Below are 18,067 nucleotides of genomic sequence, written 5' to 3'. Positions count from 1 at the left end.
TGGATGGTCTTTAAGTTCTGTGACCCGCTGAATTTAAACAAAGCAATGCTAGGCCAGGATCCTCAGGACCAGATTTGGCCTCATACACTGAATCCTACGAAGTTAATGTAGATTTAGAAGTTACAGGAAAGGAAAACTGCATGAAATATGATGGGTACATTTTTAAAAGATCATGCCAAATGGTTCAAATGTACCACCGTCTTTGCCAGAACACTAATTTTTACTAAATTATCTGATATTTTTGTTCTGCAGGAAGAATTGCAGCAAATTGTCAACACATTAGTCCCATAAAACACGCTTTGATAGTTTGGTTATAATCAAATACTTTATACAAATAACTTCTCCATGGGTTCAGTCCCAGCCCTTGATGCTGACGCCATGAGTCAGGCAGCCAACGGGTAAGTGGTTTCAGTCTTTATCTGTGAAAGTTAAAAAATGCAGCCCCAATCGGCATCAGTTATGATTTTTCTGTGTGAAAGAAAGTTGAAGTGAGGGAAAAGGGGGACAAAAGGTTCTTTTGTCAGCTTCTTTTTAAAATAACTCATCTTTCAAGACTCAACGGGTGTGAGATCAGTGTGAACTCCAAAATCAACTCAGTGATGCTGCCCTCTGTTGGACAGACAGTAAGTCCAACAAAATAAGATCATTAACTGATTATGGCAAATGACCCATTTCTGAATGTTTGTTGGATAACATTTGCCGATGTCTTTTGTGCCAGCATAATTTTATGTTGCAAGTGGTAAAGATATCAGACTATTTGGGGGTGTTTTTGCCTGTAATTGATACAGTATCACATGGGACAGCGGGGGAGAGGTGGACAACATGAACAAAGGTCCCAATGCTGGAATTAACCCAGTAGGTATGTGCAGTCACCACTCAGCTACCAAGGTGCTCCAGGTGGGGCTTATTTTAATTACTTTATAGACCACTGAGAAGGACATTATCAAATGTGGCTTGGGAGCTCAAACAGGTTTACACAAAGGATAAAATATCTGCAAGTCTTCGACTGGAAACAGGACACATTGGGACATCGGAGGTCTGTCTTACGCTGCTCGGTTGAACCAAGTGAAATGGGTTGATGTAGTAAACGGATATTATCGTGTGCCAGTAGAAAAGTCTGTTAGTATGTAACCAACTCTGCTTTTTATTAATATTGCGTGCAGTGTTTTGTAAGGGCTCGTCAGGATGTTCAGATTTATAGAAACTAAATAAAATATTTTAAAATGAAAGTCAGTTATGAGTAAGTCAAGTAGCCTGAAGAATAAGTAAAATGTTTTCATCCGAACTGTAGGGTTGAATGCAAATTCTCAAGTACCTCAATTGTAGTTGTGGTAGAGTACTTAAAACAGTCTTCTACTGACTTAACTAGTTCATGATCAAATTAACTTAATATTTAAAACGTTTTTTCATTCAGATAATTGTACCTGTAGTTTACTTGTAGTGTGCATCTATTGAAATAAATTAAATAGTCTGATTCCATTTATGCAAATGTGGAGATTTGTTAAAATCTGTAACATGAGAATATTTAGTATCATGAATAAATAAGTCCAGTGCATTTACAAATGTGTGCAGTCACTCTGCCTCTATACCTTGACCACACTTTAAAAAACTTTTCTTAAACACAAAAAACTTTTCGGATATGCAACCGTAGAAACATTAATGAATTACTATACATACACATAAAGTAGACAAGGCTCCCACTCATCTTAATAACCACATTTATTTCAAAGCAGCTGATCGAATGAGATTGAAGCCCATTTCAAGTGAAACTGATGGTCTTCTGCTTCACAGTATTGTACTCCATCTCTCAGCTTCAGCGGGCACTGTGAAGAGAAGAAATCAGTCACACACACCATCTCAAAAATAACAATTCAACTCAACCAGCCAAAATCATTTGCAATATTGTGACTCAGTGATATGTCTGCTAACGTCTCCATTTATTAACTCAGCCACCGGTCGACTGCTTTCGTCGTCTGCTAAGGAAATTGAGACGAGAGCGCAGCCCTGATGACCAGCTTAGAGCGCGAACAACAGAACTGTGAGGACACGGCTGCAATGCACTGTAAACTACAAGGTACGCGAGTTAATGGGATTAAATTAAAAAATGTTTTTAAACAACTAATTTTGTTTTGGGGTGGGCCAGGATTGGTGAGATGCAACACTACAATGCAAAGTTTTTCCCAGCTGCGAACGGCAACACAAGTAACAGCAGGGAGCACAAGCTCGTTCTATTCCAGTCGTACTTCAACATGCGTTCAGCTCTGCGCATCAGCTGCAGCAGTCCGTTGGATTAAACCCATTTGCCAGTGGTAAGCAATCCTACATCAGTGCTCAAAAATACACTTGCTAAGAGAGATGATGTGTTACATAACACAATATAGGACAAAATGTTCTGCAATAATGCGTAATTTAAAGGAGCTTAGTGTTCAGTTTTTGTCGACTGTGCGTCAAGCACTCACGATTTAATGCTATGGTAATTTTTAGTCCACAAACTGTTTTTTTAAAATTCAAATGTAATGAAATATGTCTTAAAATACAGGAGACATGACATTAGAAAAACATTTTAATACAATTCTCTAATGAAGACTTCAATAGAAAACACTTTACAGGGTGCAAATTTGAATTGCTTTACATTGTGTTTAACGTTATTCGTGGTCACTGACCACACACACAGCGACACTTTGTCTTGCAATACAAATAAACAAATAAGATGTAAATAATTATTTCCATTATCTATTAATTTATACTTTGTGTATTCTATGACTGATACAAGCCTACTTGACATTACCAGCCCAAACCAATCTTCAAATAGACTTTAAGATGACGGACAGTTTGGGTGATGCCAACGGCACCATTCACCAAACAGTGAACGACCAGATGTGGCAGAGTTGATGCTCCCTCACCTATCGCAGCCTTCTGGCTTCTCTTTCAGACTCCAGGAGGGTCAGCACGTCTCCTTCCCTGACTGGGCCTTTCACGTTCCTGATGATGGAGCGGTTGCTGTCGTCCATGAACTCAACACGGACCTTCAGATGGAAAAAAAAAAATACAAGTTAATAAGTGGAGAGGTAAAACCAGACAGTCAGTGGTCCGTTCTCATATCTACACAGAAGTCTGAACGATAACATGAGTGGAAATTTAAATAAAGTATCAATGAGATTTTCAGTTTAATTCAATTAAACATATTTTGTATAGCCCATTATCACAAAACATTTTTAAATATTTACCTAAAAAACTAACGCGAACCATTTGGTAGTGCCCAACTTTAAACGTGATCGCGAGGGTAAAGTTTGTCTTGCAATACAGTTTAACGAAAAACACGCAGACACGACTACAAAACACGTACAAAATAACGTATTCGTCCACAAAGCAAACATTTTCTGCAACGTTTCTTTTTTCATTTAGCGTTCAACGTTAATTGGTTAACTCGAACCAGAGTCTAATCAGAGAATCCCAGAATATAAAATGCTATAAGACGCTAACTTTCAGTCATGATTCGTTACCTGTGTACATTGTCCCTGGGAACCAGTTCTTCCGAGCACCTTGGTGACCTGGAAAAGAAATATATATACGTTACATTGAGGCAAGAGGCTTTCTAAGTATACATCGTGTTTGCTAATGTGAACAAAGAGTCCCAACCGTCTCCAACATGCTAATAGTGAACACGCTAGCGGATCGTAGCATGGACGGGCCTCCGTGAACAGAGCACGAGCCGACGTGCCATCCGCGAAACGGTGTAAAAAGTAAATTTAGCCTCACTGTTTTGGAACCGTATGAAACACGAGTTGTTCCTGTAGAAATGTATCCGTTCGGATGTGATTATTTTGATCATATTAATGATTTTCTTACTCTTGCGAGCTTGATCGGCTGCACGCGGCTGGCGTCCATGTTGTCGGGTTAGACCGGAAAGGAAGTTACGTGGTGCACGGCAGCGATATATCGTAACGGGAATTATCACTTTTTATTTTTTATTTTATAATTTTATATAGACATATATTACACTTGAAAACTACTGGTGCAATAAATATGGAAAAGGATACATGACATTATTAATTAAAATTAAAATGTAATTTAGGATTCCCACTTCCGTTTCCGGCCAATGGCCAATACCTTTCACAGAAACTCATGGGTGGAAAACAAAGGCCATTCCATTAGACACCGTGTTGTAATATTTTTTTTCTTACCATTTCACTTATTTCAACTGTACAGTGTGACATCAAGATCAAGCCAATTACATGTCTTGTGTTTGTTTAACCCTTATTTTGAACAATTTAAACAATTACGAATGACTTCCTCTTGTATATTGAACTCTCTCAGAGACTTCACTTTTACAGTGCTTGGATTGGGATGTCTGTAACACACACCACAAATTGTGTTGAATTGTAGAACGCTTTAGAGTTTAGACTATGGGAGTATTGTTTCGCAATCTGAACTTTGTTGATTTCGCATCACAGAGATTGATAACGTGTGAGGTTTATATTTGTGTATACAATGCACGTTTTACCTACATTTTAAGATAGATTCAGTAACCAAATAATAGTTTAGTGTCTACACTTAGTCGGCTATTATCATTCATATAGTACAAAATATGACTTAATTTTGACTTGCTTGACTGTTTGGACAAGATAAATATCCTCTTGATTTATTAAATGGATTTGATTATTAATAAAATATCTGTTAAAAACATGGACACTAACTGAGAAACATTTATACCAAAGTCTGGGGATTGAAATAAAAAGCCAAGCTTATTTTAATTGTGTGGACTAAATTCAAAAGTTCTAGAGCTGGAGCTCTACTGGCAGCATTGATAACATGTCATGCGCTTGATCTCGATAGCCTTGTTAGCAATTCTACACCATCATTACAACACTTTCTATGCCTTTCCTCCCCTCTCTCAGAACTCAAAGCCTTAAATCACAACACTAATCCTCGTGAACAGTATTTTTAACTTCCGTTTGGATAGAACGAACAGCAATAGGATTAGAGAATGAGTAAAGAGGCTGAATCGCTAACTCGTGCAGTTGATCTTCTTGCACCCTGAGAGACAAGCACGGTAGCCTTTTCTTTATCTTCATTTCAACCTGAAAGAATTGATTTTAGAGGACAATATTCTGGCTAATGGAGGTCTTGTGGAATACTATTCTTATTGTTTTTCACTGACTTGATTGGCACAACACTTTTTTTGTTGCTTTGTTTTCTGAGGTGCTGTCACAATGGAGATTTCAAAGCCCAAGTTGAAAGTGCTGAAAAAACGTTGCTCCAGTCTTTTTGCGACCATAAAACGGGAGATGAGTTTTACAAAAAGCTTTGAGGACCAAGAGTGTGAATTCCCCTTTTCACAGGACAGCTCTGTGAAAGCGTGGACATCTATGGACAACCTTGATACGCCTGAGGAGAAAAAAAGTGCAAAACAAAATACGAAAAAATCAGTACCAAACCCAAGGAAATCAAACATTGTCAACCTGAATGTTGGTGGAAAGGTGTTTCATATCCCAAAGCATTTGGTCCTGAAACATCCAACAACCAGGATTGGAGTCCTTGTCCTCTGTAACAATCCGGTCAAGCGTCTGACACTCTGTGACGATTACAATGTTCAGATTGACGAGTTCTTTTTTGACAGGGACCCCATGTTTTTCCACTACATCTTCCACTTCTATTGCACTAATGTCCTGTGGGTGATGGATAGTCTCTGCCCGGTCAACTTTGAGCAAGAAATGTCATTCTGGGGGTTGAAACCGAAGGACACTCCAAGGTGTGCTGTCGATACTTAACCCTTACTATATGTATTGTATAGCTTGGTCTGTTGCTGTTTGTACATTTCAAGAATTATTTTTTCTTGTAAAAATAGACAATATATTCTCTTCTCCTTCTCAGGTGCTGCCGCATTCTGTTTGAGGAGAAAGTGGACGACATCAGAGACCAACTGAAGGTGAACCAGGAGTTGATTGATGAGATCAAGCCTCACCAGGATGGCGAGGGATACAAAGCCATGTTTCTTGGAAACCTTCGGGAGATCATCTGGGACTTGATCGAGAATCCTTACTCCTCACTGTCAGCCAAAGCCTTTGCTGTGTTTTCCAGTCTCTTTGTGCTCGTCTCTATTGTTGCCATGACAATGAATACAGTAAATGAACTCGGGCAATACAAACTTGCTGGCAAAACCTACATGGAGTGGATAGAGGTATCGTCCATCCTTTTCTTCACCTTGGAGTACTTTCTGCGGTTACTCACAACATCCAACATCAAACATTTTTTGAGGAGTGGCCTCAACTTTGTTGATGTGGTGGCTGTGATGCCCTACTTCCTCCAGATCATGTTTGAGACATTTGTTATGGATTCAGAAAATGTCGGTGCAAAGGAAGACTTGAAGGCTCTGGCGAGGGTCAGTAAAGTCAGCAAGGTGCTCAAGGTTGTCAAGTTGATGCGCATCTTCTGTATCTTGAAGCTGGCCCGTCACTCCACGGGCATGAGGGCGTTTGGCTTTACCATCCGACAGTGCTCTGAGCAGGTATGGAGAAACGACACACATCTCACAGAAACACAAAAACAGTACATTCATGGAAGTCACATGCTCAAATGAAAAAATGGAAACGCAGGTTACTCTCATATAAGCTGAGTTAAAGCAGCTAAAATCACCACTTTATCAGTGGATCACATGGGGAAACTTGTACATAATTATCACACATTTTAGCTTATTTCAGATCGTTTTTGTTTTCAGGCTGCAACTTTACTGTTTTCGTCTTACTGCTCTTATCAGAGTTGTTTCAGCTGTTTTTAGCTTTGCTTTATCTGCCCCACACCGAACTGCAGACAGGCAAAGTAAACTGCCAGCTGGTGAAGATAGTGCACTATTTAGTGGCTAAAAAGAAGTATTTTCCTCAGGGGTTGGAGACCAAAACCCGAGTTAAAAGTAAAGTGAATCTTGGACTTATATTTATCAGGGGGCCAGAAATAGTGCAAACAAGTTTGATTGTCTGATTGTCTGATGATGATTTAACTTTTGATTTGTTGAAATGGTGTGATAAACTTGCTATTTGTAAAACCATACGGTATTACATTTGTCTCTCAACTCCAGCCTTGTATGTCAGGTTGCTAATCAGATATACAATGAGCACGGAAAAGGAAGTCTTGGCCCTGATATCCGCTGGCTACACCGGATTCACAGAAATAAAGCATATTGCCTCCAAAGGTTTATCCGTCGTCCTATCAATAGCCATTAGGTTCTGAGATGGCTCCGAAATGAAACTTTAATTAGGAAGAATAGCAGCACGGAAGATATTCTGACAAGTTTCATGTAGCCACCAAGATGCTAGTCTTGTCAGAGGTTAAGTTGAGGCGATAAACAGTCATTTAACAGCATAATATGTTTCTATATCCATACACGAAGAATTAGGGATGCTTTTCTTCTTTCCTTTTGTCCAACTTACAACTGTTCCCTCTCAGTGCTGCCCCCAGTGGTGAGACCAATCTAACATATAAAACAAACTTCTTCTCAAACAAGCATATATTTCATTCTTGTCTCACTTGTTTTTGGTAACGACTGTATTGCTGTTTGATTTTCAAATATGAATGGCCGCGGTTATTGACATATTCTTTTGTCGTTATTCAGGTTTGCTGTTTGTTTCTGTTCATTGCCATGGGCATCTTCACCTTCTCTGCTCTGATGCACTCTGTGGAGATGGATCAGCCTGGGACACCGTTCAGCAGCATACCAGATGCCTGGTGGTGGGCTGCGGTGAGTCGGATAAACGTCAACATCCCCATTCAGTAAAATGTTTGGCTGTGCATTAGAATTTGGAGTGCAGCATTTAGAGGATTCGACAAGCTCTTATGGCTGCCTCTTCCAGATCAATTATTCTGGTTATGAACCTTAGTAAGCTCTTGCATTTGACTCTGCTGAAGAGATGGAGGAAGAGCTCAGGAAGGGGGGTGTCAGTAGGATCTAGCAGGGGGGTGCAACAGATTAGGCCTCATGAATCATGATGTGTGCTGCCTAACCAGGCAGACAAGACAAAAGTGCACCGAGCTAGAAAGAGGCATGTTCTTAGCTGGTGGCTCCACCAAGCAATGAACCCATGACGAGATTCTCCAAAAAGGACTGAATTCTCACCTTCATCGGGCAGCAGATCTCTAACAACAACAAAAAACATGGGGACCAAATCTGTTCTCTCCTCCAAGTTAATTATGTTAGGGTGAAATACTTTTGGTGATTTCAAAGTTGCATTAGTTTTCTTTTTACTTTGAGTACATACTAACTACCCCAACAAAGTACATACTCTTTCTTTTTTTTTTTTTTTTTTTTTTTTCATTTTTTGTTTCATGCACAATACAGTATATACTATGTACCTTTCTGTAGTTAACCGTCAGATCACATTTAAATATTTTTTTTAATACAGCAGCAGGGGCAGGCCTCACTTTTAATAAATAATGCTATAGCATAAAAACACACACAAATCTTCAAGGTGTGGAAAAACACTTGAGGGAGCTTGTAAAGGCTTTGATGGTGGTGGGTGTGTGTATGATCCAGAATGTATGATGGGATGATGCGATCAAGTTCATGTTGGTCTTCAAAAGGCCTGACAGCCTTGTACATTCTTCTTCTACAAGGGCTACATGAAGTGCAGAAATGAAGGGGCAGTTTGATCTGAAAAAAAAGTGATTCTTTCAAGTGATGTTTTACATTACATCAAGTGTAACAGAGGGAGAGATTGATAGTGCACTGGGATAACACTTTGTTAAACTTTTTTTTAAAGAAATTAATCTTGAGGGCTCCAACAAAAGCTGTTTCCAAAAAGAAAAAAGTTTACAAGAAACAAAAAAAAAAAAAAAAACTCGCTGTACAAAAAACAAAAAATGGGGAAGAAAGAGGAGGAGGTTCTGAAGGAAGAAGGGAGATGGAGTGAAATCATGGTACAACGGAAAACGTCAAGTTTGTTGAAATGGTGAGAGTTGTTGAAAAAACATAAGGTTTTTTTTTAATTAATCCAGAAGAGACATTACACTACACTCTCTCTGCATGCTGGCGTGAGTGTGCATTTCCATTTCCAATTCATATATCTTCTGGTCTTGCATCTTTTTGAATTCTTTCTGGCAGCAGGTGGATGGTTAGTGGAAATAGTATTATTTCATTAAATTGATAATTATTATTTTTTGGTTTTGAAAAGTTTTCTTGTTTCTCAGAAAGACAGATATCTTCTGTTTAGAATCCTTGCTTGCAAGAAGGCAAAGGCAATCACCAGAATAAGGTTAAAAAACCTACTTTGTGGATTGGATTGATGTTTGTGACATTTTAATGGAGAGATAAGATGGAGAGCTTTGCCTTTGCTTTGAGACTGCAACAGGGAATCTTAAAAAATGGATAATTTATGTTGTTAATTTTACGTACACCCATCATTTGTTTAGAAGGGACTCTTTATTTATATATATATATTTTTTTAATATTTCAATACCCCCCTTGTTTGAATAAGTTTCAGGTTCACCCCATAATTTTGAAAGTACATACTCTTTCATGCAGTATGGATTTAATTGTGATTTACAACTTCATCAAAATATTGCACCTTTTAATTTTGACCCTCTTGTTCAAATATCCACTGTGCAGAGACTTGTGGGTCAGAATAGCCAAATAAACATTCTTGCTTGTACAATACAAAATGCAACCGTATTTTGGTATTTTTGGCACACTGCATTGGAGACACTTTGTATTTTTAAGTGCTAAATCTTTTTCTGGCATGTTAAACATTGTGGTAGTATGGATATTGGAACGCTCGGTGGTTGTTCACTCTTTGTAATTGTGATCCCTTCTGCTAAAGAACATCAGTTTCCTCTTGTGAGCAGATTTGTGGCAAAGCATTTGATTTGATTACCCCATGACGTGTCCAGCCTCTACCTCTGCGCCCAGCCAAGATGTGACAGAGTGTAACTCACTTTAAAGCAATTACTTGTTGGTTCTACAATTTTTGTGTGTGTAAGGAGTAAACAAACGAGACATACCATACTAATTAGTGGCTTTAGAGACGCTGACAGGTGGATTTTTCACATTTTGTACGGGGCCAGGCTGGATTTCTTACACTGTATCTAGTCTTTATGCTCGCCTGAGCTAACTGACTGCTGGCTTTGCTTCATACTTAACAGACACACATGAGAGTGGTACCAATCGACATATTTCAGAAATTATAACATAGAAAAATAGGGAGCGCTGCACTGGTTCAAGACACTGAGTGAATGTAATGTTAAAGTAGAAATTCAGGTGATCCTCAAGGATGTGGGTAGCAATCAAGTACGAATATAAAACAACTATTGTCAATCTTACATAAGAAAGAAGTATGTGATATGAGTAGGAAGCCTTGAAATCATCCGAGGTCCTCTGATTTGATTTGATTAGTTGTTGGATTTCCATGATGTAATAAAGACTTTCTTATTTAAAATCAGAGTGCCTTGGATGTGTTCCAGACATCCTACCAATACAAAGGACTTTTATGTGAGATGGACAATCATTTTTTGATAGTATTAATGATCTGCAAAGTGGAAATGGTGTGTAGACAAAATATTGGAGGCAAGATATTGAAGAAAACACATTCTGAATACTAAAAAAGTTGCAGATTCAATCATAGTTAATATAATTGTGTCAGGCACATTTGCAATTGACAATGTAAACAAATGGTGCACTATATTTAGCCAATTAGCTATTTAGTAAAATATTGTACTCTGATATATGTTGTGTTGCTCAGCATAATGGTCATAACATCCTCAAATGGTACTGGCTTTGTTTTAATTACTAGGGTACTTGTATACCATCAATCTTTCATGCACTCTCATTTAGGGACTTGTGTTTATCCGTTGGCAGCTGTTATTTATGTGTCTAATCCCCCCTGATACGATGTGATGCGTCTAGTCTGTGGCCAGACACAGTGATTGCATTCGAGAGCTGGAAAGTGTTGCAGGGCATTCTTGGAGGTTTATTTGACCTGTTCATTCTCAACGTTGCAACACGCCAACTGATCAGTACAAGACACATTTTTAATTGTTAGACTCTGTCCAAGGAGTTGTATTCAGGAAGACTGAGCGGCACCATGAGGATGAGCTCTTTATGTTAAATGTAAATTAAACAACAGCACAGGAGGGTTGAGCATGGGGTGCATCCTTCATGTACAATGACTCACTTTCCTCTTTTCTTCCTGTAGGTGAGTATCTCCACTGTGGGCTATGGAGACGTCGTCCCTATCTCCTATCTTGGCCGCTGTGTGGCGTTCGGCTGCATCTCTTTCGGCATCATCCTCAATGGAATGCCCATCTCCATCCTGTTCAACAAGTTTTCTGACTATTACGCAAAACTGAAGGAACAGGAATACATATTTTCAAACACTGAGCGCACCTTCGAGCTCAAGAAACATCTGCGGCGTAAGTTTGACAACTGCTTTGAACCCCAGATAGAGGAGTCTGATTACGAGATACACTATCGGCCCAGTGGCAGGCAAACTATCCGCGAGAGCGAAGAGTTAGCTGCCCACTAGCTGCGATCTCGCTCAGCCCTAAATGGCCTCATCGTCCAAGGGTCTGGATACTGTAGGACCCCATCTGCCTCCAACTCTGAGCCTATGGGATTTAAGATAAACAATCTAGGGGAGGGGAGAATGGAGGCAGCAGCACGTTGAGTTAAGCTTTAAGCTTCAGCTTTACAGTAGGTGCTGTTTGCACGCTATGGGCGATGACTCCTCTGTCAAATGGACAAGATGCTCCCATTTGACAGCTTGATTATTTTTCCAAGAATTGCCCTCGGCCACATGTAATTCCAGCGAAACAGAAATAGATGTTTGACACATGGATGTAAAGTAGTACAATTATTAAAGAGGCAATGTCAATAGCTTTAACATTAGTGTGTTCCATCTGAAGAACTGTTCGCATTTGAAGTGCTAGTAATTAACTGTTTTTGCCAACTACATGATCTCTTACAATTTAATTTAAGTTGTATTCTTGACACAAAAACACTTTCTCTTAAATATTAACCATTTTAAACACTGGTCAACTGTAGTCATTTTCTTCCACTTTTTTATGTAAGGAAATACAGTGAACATCCTTTAGATTTACATGCTCCATAGAAATATATAACTTCGCCAGTGCAAAGCTCTTCCATGTGCCATGCTTCATGTGTCAGCTTTCTCTCTGTCCAGTCACTCAGTCTGCTCCAGATAGCACCTGACTGGGAGGAGAGGTACAGCAGGCGATGTGTCTGGAGCAATCAAGACCATAGGTGTAATTTTGTTGTCAAGGATTTTACTTTTCTGCATTTGACCGATCCTTAGTTCTTAAGGAGCAGTGGGCTGTAGTGAAGTGCTCTGGGAGCAACTGGGGTTCAGTGTCTGGCTCAAGGACACTTCGACATGCAACTACGAGCGGGGATCGAACCGGCTACCTTGTGGAACATAATTACTGTATATTTACAAAGACTATTGCATGTTCAATGTGTTCAGGGGGGGAATAATCAGAATAGCATAACTATAGTTCTTCCTTGTTTTCCGAGTTGTCTGCATGCAGTGCACTTTGTCCACTTGTGTGTCAAATATACATTGACATCTTTTCTGTTTTGACACGACGGTACCCACATAATACAATTCTGAGGAGCAATTTGACAGTTATTGTGCATGAACATGTGTAACTGTATGAATGTGATAACAATTGCATTGTGTAAACAAAAAGTCCCAAAAGAAGGACGCAATATTTATATGTATTTCACTTTAAGGACATTTTTATTTATTTCTTATAATTAAAAATGTATAGACTGGTATTCCTTTTAAATAATTAGTGAAATGTATTACTCAGTTGTTATAAAGAACAAATAAACTTTCCATGTGCAAATTCCATAAATGTAACATTATTTTATTGTCATTATATTTTTTGTTGAGCATAAAAATGCAAGAAAGGAATAGGAATATATGTATGTTTTCAAGGCACTTCAAAAAGGAGTATTCCTTGCTAAATAAAAAGATCTGTTTGCCTAGCATTGTTGTATTATCACAACTAATCTCACGACCATCCACATTCCCCCAGATAGAAGTGGACCTTGAAGTCCATTGCTATTAACAAGCACTTGGCTCATTTGTCTCAGAGACGATGCGGCCTGTCGAATAGTATTACAGGATAAGGTCAGGAAAGATGCCACGGGTTTAATAGTGTCGTCTGCATCAATTAAAACTCAAGAGTTCTGAGAGATTCTGTAAATTAGCCAGGACTGAGAGGACGGGAATAGATAGTCGAGAAGGACACCAGGCAAAGGACACACACGCACGCACGCACACGCACTCACACGGTAGAGATTACCAACATGGCTGAAGGTTGGTGGTATTCAAACAGCAGACACAGCATGATTTGAATTATTTTGGAGTCAAATCAAAGTATTTTATTCACTCTCCTTTGAGCTCTAATATGTTACCAGCCAACGCGATGACATATCAGAGGACATAACAACACAACAGGTATCCCAAAGGCAGAGACACAGTAGATATTCACCGTGAGTATTATACCCTAAACAAGAATAAAATCATTCTATTAAATTCTATTTTTCTCAAATACACTCATTTTCCTCACAGGGCTTTACAATCTATACACACACGACACACGACATCCTCTGTCCTAGGACCTCACATCGGATCAGGGAAAAAAGGAAGGAACCTCAGGGAGAGCAACAGAGGAGGATTCCTCTCCCCAGATGGATAGAAGTAGAATAGATGTCGTGTGTAGAGAATGAACATCAAAACAGAGATACAACACATTAAATTCATGATATAAATGATTAATATTATGAGAATTAGAATAAAGAAGGAAAAATGCGGACTACTCATAACAGAAGCAGTGGATATAGTAGAATAACAATGACAATAAAAGCAGCAATGGTATCGTAAAGATAAATAAATCAGTACGGCGTGAGTTTTTAATTCACTATCCGACTCTGTAATAATCTCTGAAGGATATACTCAGAGGTTAAAATGCCAAGCATTGCTAGAAGTATAGTTATGACATTAAAGTGCCACCTTAATTTAATTGCATCAGTGCTGGATTTATGTAACACTTATGTTGGCTGTTTATGCAACTACACTACAGCCTGGGGTGACCATGTGTGTGAATAGCTGCGTCAATATCCTTGACATTTTTTTGCCAGTCACACTCTGTTCCAATTAACTCGCATCCCTCAAGATGTGTCAAGATTAGGCACAAAAGCAACTGATATTGAAGGGAAATAGTTCACTGTAACATGGGTGGATTATGGGACAATGTGTCAGGTTCTTGTGACGGGGTGAGGCTCAGGCGCAGAGTGACAGACTGGACGCAATATAAAAAAATAAATTTAAAAAAGCACTCCTTAATGAGGCAAAACAGTTTACAAAAAAAACAAGGTCCAAACGGGGCAGGCAGATAATCCAGGTTCGGGGCAGGCAGGGTCAACTGGCAGAACCAGGAACACGAACAGGACGACAGGAAAAGGACACGGAACTAGAGACGACAATCCAACACCAGACAAGGGAAAGACTGACACAATATATAGGGGGGGAAATACAGGTGTACGACATCAGACAGTAACGAGACAAGAGTGGCTGAGGGCAGGTGCAGGGAATTAAACAATTAAGACAGAGAAGACACAGAGGAGACATAGGAGACACGGAACACAGGAGAAACAGAACAGGGTGTTACACAATGGGCCCTTGGGCACCACTGGCCCGACAAAGAAACAATAAGGCTTTATAGTTGTTTAGCATTTGTTGTTTTTGTGTCTCTTTTGTCGTCGTTATGCATCCCTCTGTGTTTGTGTGTCTCTTTGTGATAATGTTGAGTGTCGTTGAGGTTGTTTCGCCCCTTTCCATAATAATTTAATGTTTTTTTTGTGGTAATTTTGAGTCTTTTCCTGGTTACATTTTATAAGTGCCCCTGACACTTTGGCCCCTGGCCCGTGCCCATGTTGCCAGTTATGCATGCTCTGTAAGATGAGGATATCAATGAAATGACATTAAGATTACTTGAACCACATTTAGATCAGTAAGCATGGCGTTGATAGCGTTCACATCTACTTTAGTTAACAAATGCCCAAATTCAGACCTCTGTTTCGACCCAAAGAGCTGTACAATGTTTTATATAATGTTTTTCTCAATAGCATAAACAATTTGCAAAATGTCTCACTTAATACCTCGGATGTGTTTAAGACTGAGCCATAGTTCATTGTCAGACCAGGTTTTTTATTATCTCAATGAGAGTTTAAGCCTTGAGAAGACTTTGCATCACTTACGCTGAGCTTTAGATCAGGACATGCTTTTCCTTTACCAAGGCTGAATACATATTTTAAAAGACTCTGTGGCCTCAGCATTTTAGAAACCACCGCTCCGGGTAACACACATTGACTATATAAACCTCCTCAAGCTCACCTCATAAGTTATCGCACAGCTTTATTGCTCTCTTCACGCGCATCCTCACCGCTCATCTAATCGTCCACTCTGACCAACCGAGGAGCAATAATAATCACACAATGTCTGCTGCTAAGTGTTTGGTGTCTGTCATGGTGGTGCTGCTGGCTGCAGTGTGTGTGGTTCATGCACAGGAGAGGATTAAGATGTGTGGGAGAGACCTCATACGTCTGGCTATGTTGTCCTGTGGAAACTCTCGGCTGAGGAGAAGTATCCCGGACATAGAACCAGGGCAGGTTCAAGAAACCTTTCACTGTAAGTCATTTATGATATCTTTTCACATATCAGGTGCGTGTATTGAGACCCGTTGCTTACTTAAACTGTGTTGTGGATCAATTTGAGAGATATTTAAAATGTTTAACATTTAGAGACCGATTTGAGAGTTCTTGCTGAAGGAACTTTACTTAAAAAAAAAAGTGAACTTTTTTAATGTCTGACCTCTTATCCAGTAATATATACATCGGTCTTTTTTAAATTGATAACTTAAAATACAATGTATTGTTTGAGTTAACTCCAAACCAATCTAGTTCTTCTTATTGGAGTTTCACAAGAGATTTCTATCGCAATACTATCAATTTCCAGGGTTAAAACCCAGATGTCTTTCTACGTCCTCTGCACAGGGGACCAGGATCCCTCCGCAGAAGAGCACCAGGCCACGGAGACGGTCCACATTCCTCCCGAATCTGACGGGGAGAAGGGTGTCTTCTCCTGGTACTCCCTGTCCTCTCGAGTTAGACGAGCTGCTGGAAAAATATCTGATATTTGCTGTGAGAAAGGATGCAGCATGAGAGAGTTGATTCAGTTTTGCTGGATGTAGCCCCTACTTGTCAAGCAATAACCGCATTGTCTTGACATTTTCTGACCTGTGCTGCGAGAAGCCTTTAACAAGTTGCCTTATCCTTGAGAAGAATGATTTAAAAATGTTCCAATTATGTGGCAAACACATCAGTAATTATAGACATTTGATGATATTTAATAAATGATTTTCTCTGCCATACTGTAGACAAAACAAATGACATCTTAATTTATGCAGGTTTTTACATAAAACAACTGTTTTATGCCAAAAATATTCAAATTGAAATTGTTGTTAATATAATTCCATTTGCTTGTGTTTTCTTGTGTTTATTTTCGCTGGACGACGCTGTAATAAAGCTTTTGATTATCACTTATCAGGGTTAATTTGTTATCTGTTATTGCTCAGCTGTTTTGTGATGTGTTTCTACTCAAATGAAATACAAAGTAAAACTATCAATGCAAGGTCACAAAATTCTTTGGAATAACACTATCAATAGACACAAAATGTATAAAAATCAAATATATATATATATACATATTTCCAGTCTTAATTAAATAAACTAAACTAAACCTGCGGAGAAATTAACCTTGGAATTGAAAATTAGTTTATTAAACTGGAATGCAAGTATAGACTCATGGAGGAACATGTACACACACAATATGCGGCAGTGTGTGTGCAGTTTACAACACTGGTGCTCTCTCCGATAGAGCTAAATCATATTGAGGCCTTTGGCCGAGCCATTTAGCTCCATAATAACAGAAATAATCTCCGTAAACCGGCTAGTTCCTCACGCTGAGGAGTGTATAATTCTCTCAATGGATAATCAAATGTGTGGCTGATTATCTCCCACTCTATACTGTGGCCTTCACTAAATGAAGCTTAATAGCAAATGAAATCAGCCTACAGTAACTGATTGGTTAATTGGTTTTATTTGGGGAGGGAAGGATTGCGTCGTCGTGCATGCGTACAATTGTTTTTTGTGTAATTGGTTTTAGCTGCGTGACCAGACAAAACACCCCAAGATGAATTTAAAATGTAGATCTCATTGTAAACATAATTTAGTGTGGAAGGGTTTTAATTGGATATATTTTTGCGATTAAAAACGACCCTCTCTGCATCAGAAGAGTGGAAACACCTGAGGTAATCAGCAGCCCTGGCAACACCTGAGCCTTGTGTGCAAGTACTGCATTTAAGAGTCTCTCTCTCTCTCTCGCTCTCGCTCTCAGCTAAATAAAACCCTTTTTGTTGACTACTTGTGTGTATCCCCCTTTTGTTGTTGTGGCTGTCATCCAGATTTCAATATATGGGCTTTTGAGGAAATTCTTCTGGAAATTTAAAAACTGTATGGAATCATTTGAAACCAAACTAAATAAATAATTATAAAATTACTTTTAAATACATCCAAATAAAGTGCAACCACAAATTTAAGTAAAACAAGCACGCCCTGTTTTATGGCGTGCATGCAAAAGAGAGAGAGAGAGAGAGAGCAGGAAGTTGTTTAATGGGGAAACTGTATGCAGTTCCTCTTGCTCACCAGCAGAGAGCGACAGATATCTGATTTCAAACGTGTACTTTCTGTATAGGTTTTGCCTCTGAGCAGGGTGGGCTGCCAAGGGGGATACCGGGGACTTCAGTACGAGATTGGGTTGGGCTGGTCCAATACCGGCCCTCCCTCTGACATCACCAGCCCGACTGTATTCTATAATTCACAGAACACGTTAAATTTACTCTAATACATAAAGCCAATAATCACTGACTGATATTTACTCCTCGCGATCTGTATTCACACTCATGGTTTCCATCTTCTTGACTCATTTGGGTTTAG

General features: G+C 39.2%; 3 protein-coding genes across 3 annotated transcripts; 2 read left to right on the top strand and 1 right to left on the bottom strand.

The window, feature by feature from the left end:
• Window positions 1–1,701: 1,701 nt before the first annotated feature.
• On the bottom strand, window positions 1,702–3,918 carry rps28 (ribosomal protein S28). The gene is made up of 4 exons (XM_056420445.1): window positions 3,850–3,918; window positions 3,504–3,551; window positions 2,904–3,026; window positions 1,702–1,823 (listed from the first exon to the last, which is right to left on the bottom strand). Exons 1-3 carry the CDS (start codon window positions 3,886–3,888, stop codon window positions 2,904–2,906), a joined length of 210 nt encoding a protein of 69 aa, XP_056276420.1. The 5' UTR covers window positions 3,889–3,918; the 3' UTR covers window positions 1,702–1,823.
• A 1,295-nt stretch (window positions 3,919–5,213) lies between these two features.
• si:rp71-39b20.4 (potassium voltage-gated channel subfamily V member 2) lies at window positions 5,214–11,522 on the top strand. The gene is made up of 4 exons (XM_056420417.1): window positions 5,214–5,752; window positions 5,875–6,508; window positions 7,610–7,735; window positions 11,181–11,522. The coding sequence occupies exons 1-4, from the start codon at window positions 5,214–5,216 to the stop codon at window positions 11,508–11,510; spliced, it is 1,629 nt and encodes a 542-aa protein (XP_056276392.1). The 3' UTR covers window positions 11,511–11,522.
• Window positions 11,523–15,508: 3,986 nt separating this feature from the next.
• On the top strand, window positions 15,509–16,263 carry insl3 (insulin-like 3 (Leydig cell)). Its single transcript, XM_056421580.1, has 2 exons — window positions 15,509–15,701; window positions 16,067–16,263. Exons 1-2 carry the CDS (start codon window positions 15,509–15,511, stop codon window positions 16,261–16,263), a joined length of 390 nt encoding a protein of 129 aa, XP_056277555.1.
• Window positions 16,264–18,067: the final 1,804 nt, after the last annotated feature.

The sequence above is a fragment of the Pseudoliparis swirei genome, chromosome 8, assembly GCF_029220125.1.
Source record: "Pseudoliparis swirei isolate HS2019 ecotype Mariana Trench chromosome 8, NWPU_hadal_v1, whole genome shotgun sequence".
NCBI classification, from domain to species: domain Eukaryota; kingdom Metazoa; phylum Chordata; class Actinopteri; order Perciformes; family Liparidae; genus Pseudoliparis; species Pseudoliparis swirei.
Note: the sequence above shows the minus strand (reverse complement) of the source record. Positions and strands in the feature narration are given on the sequence as shown.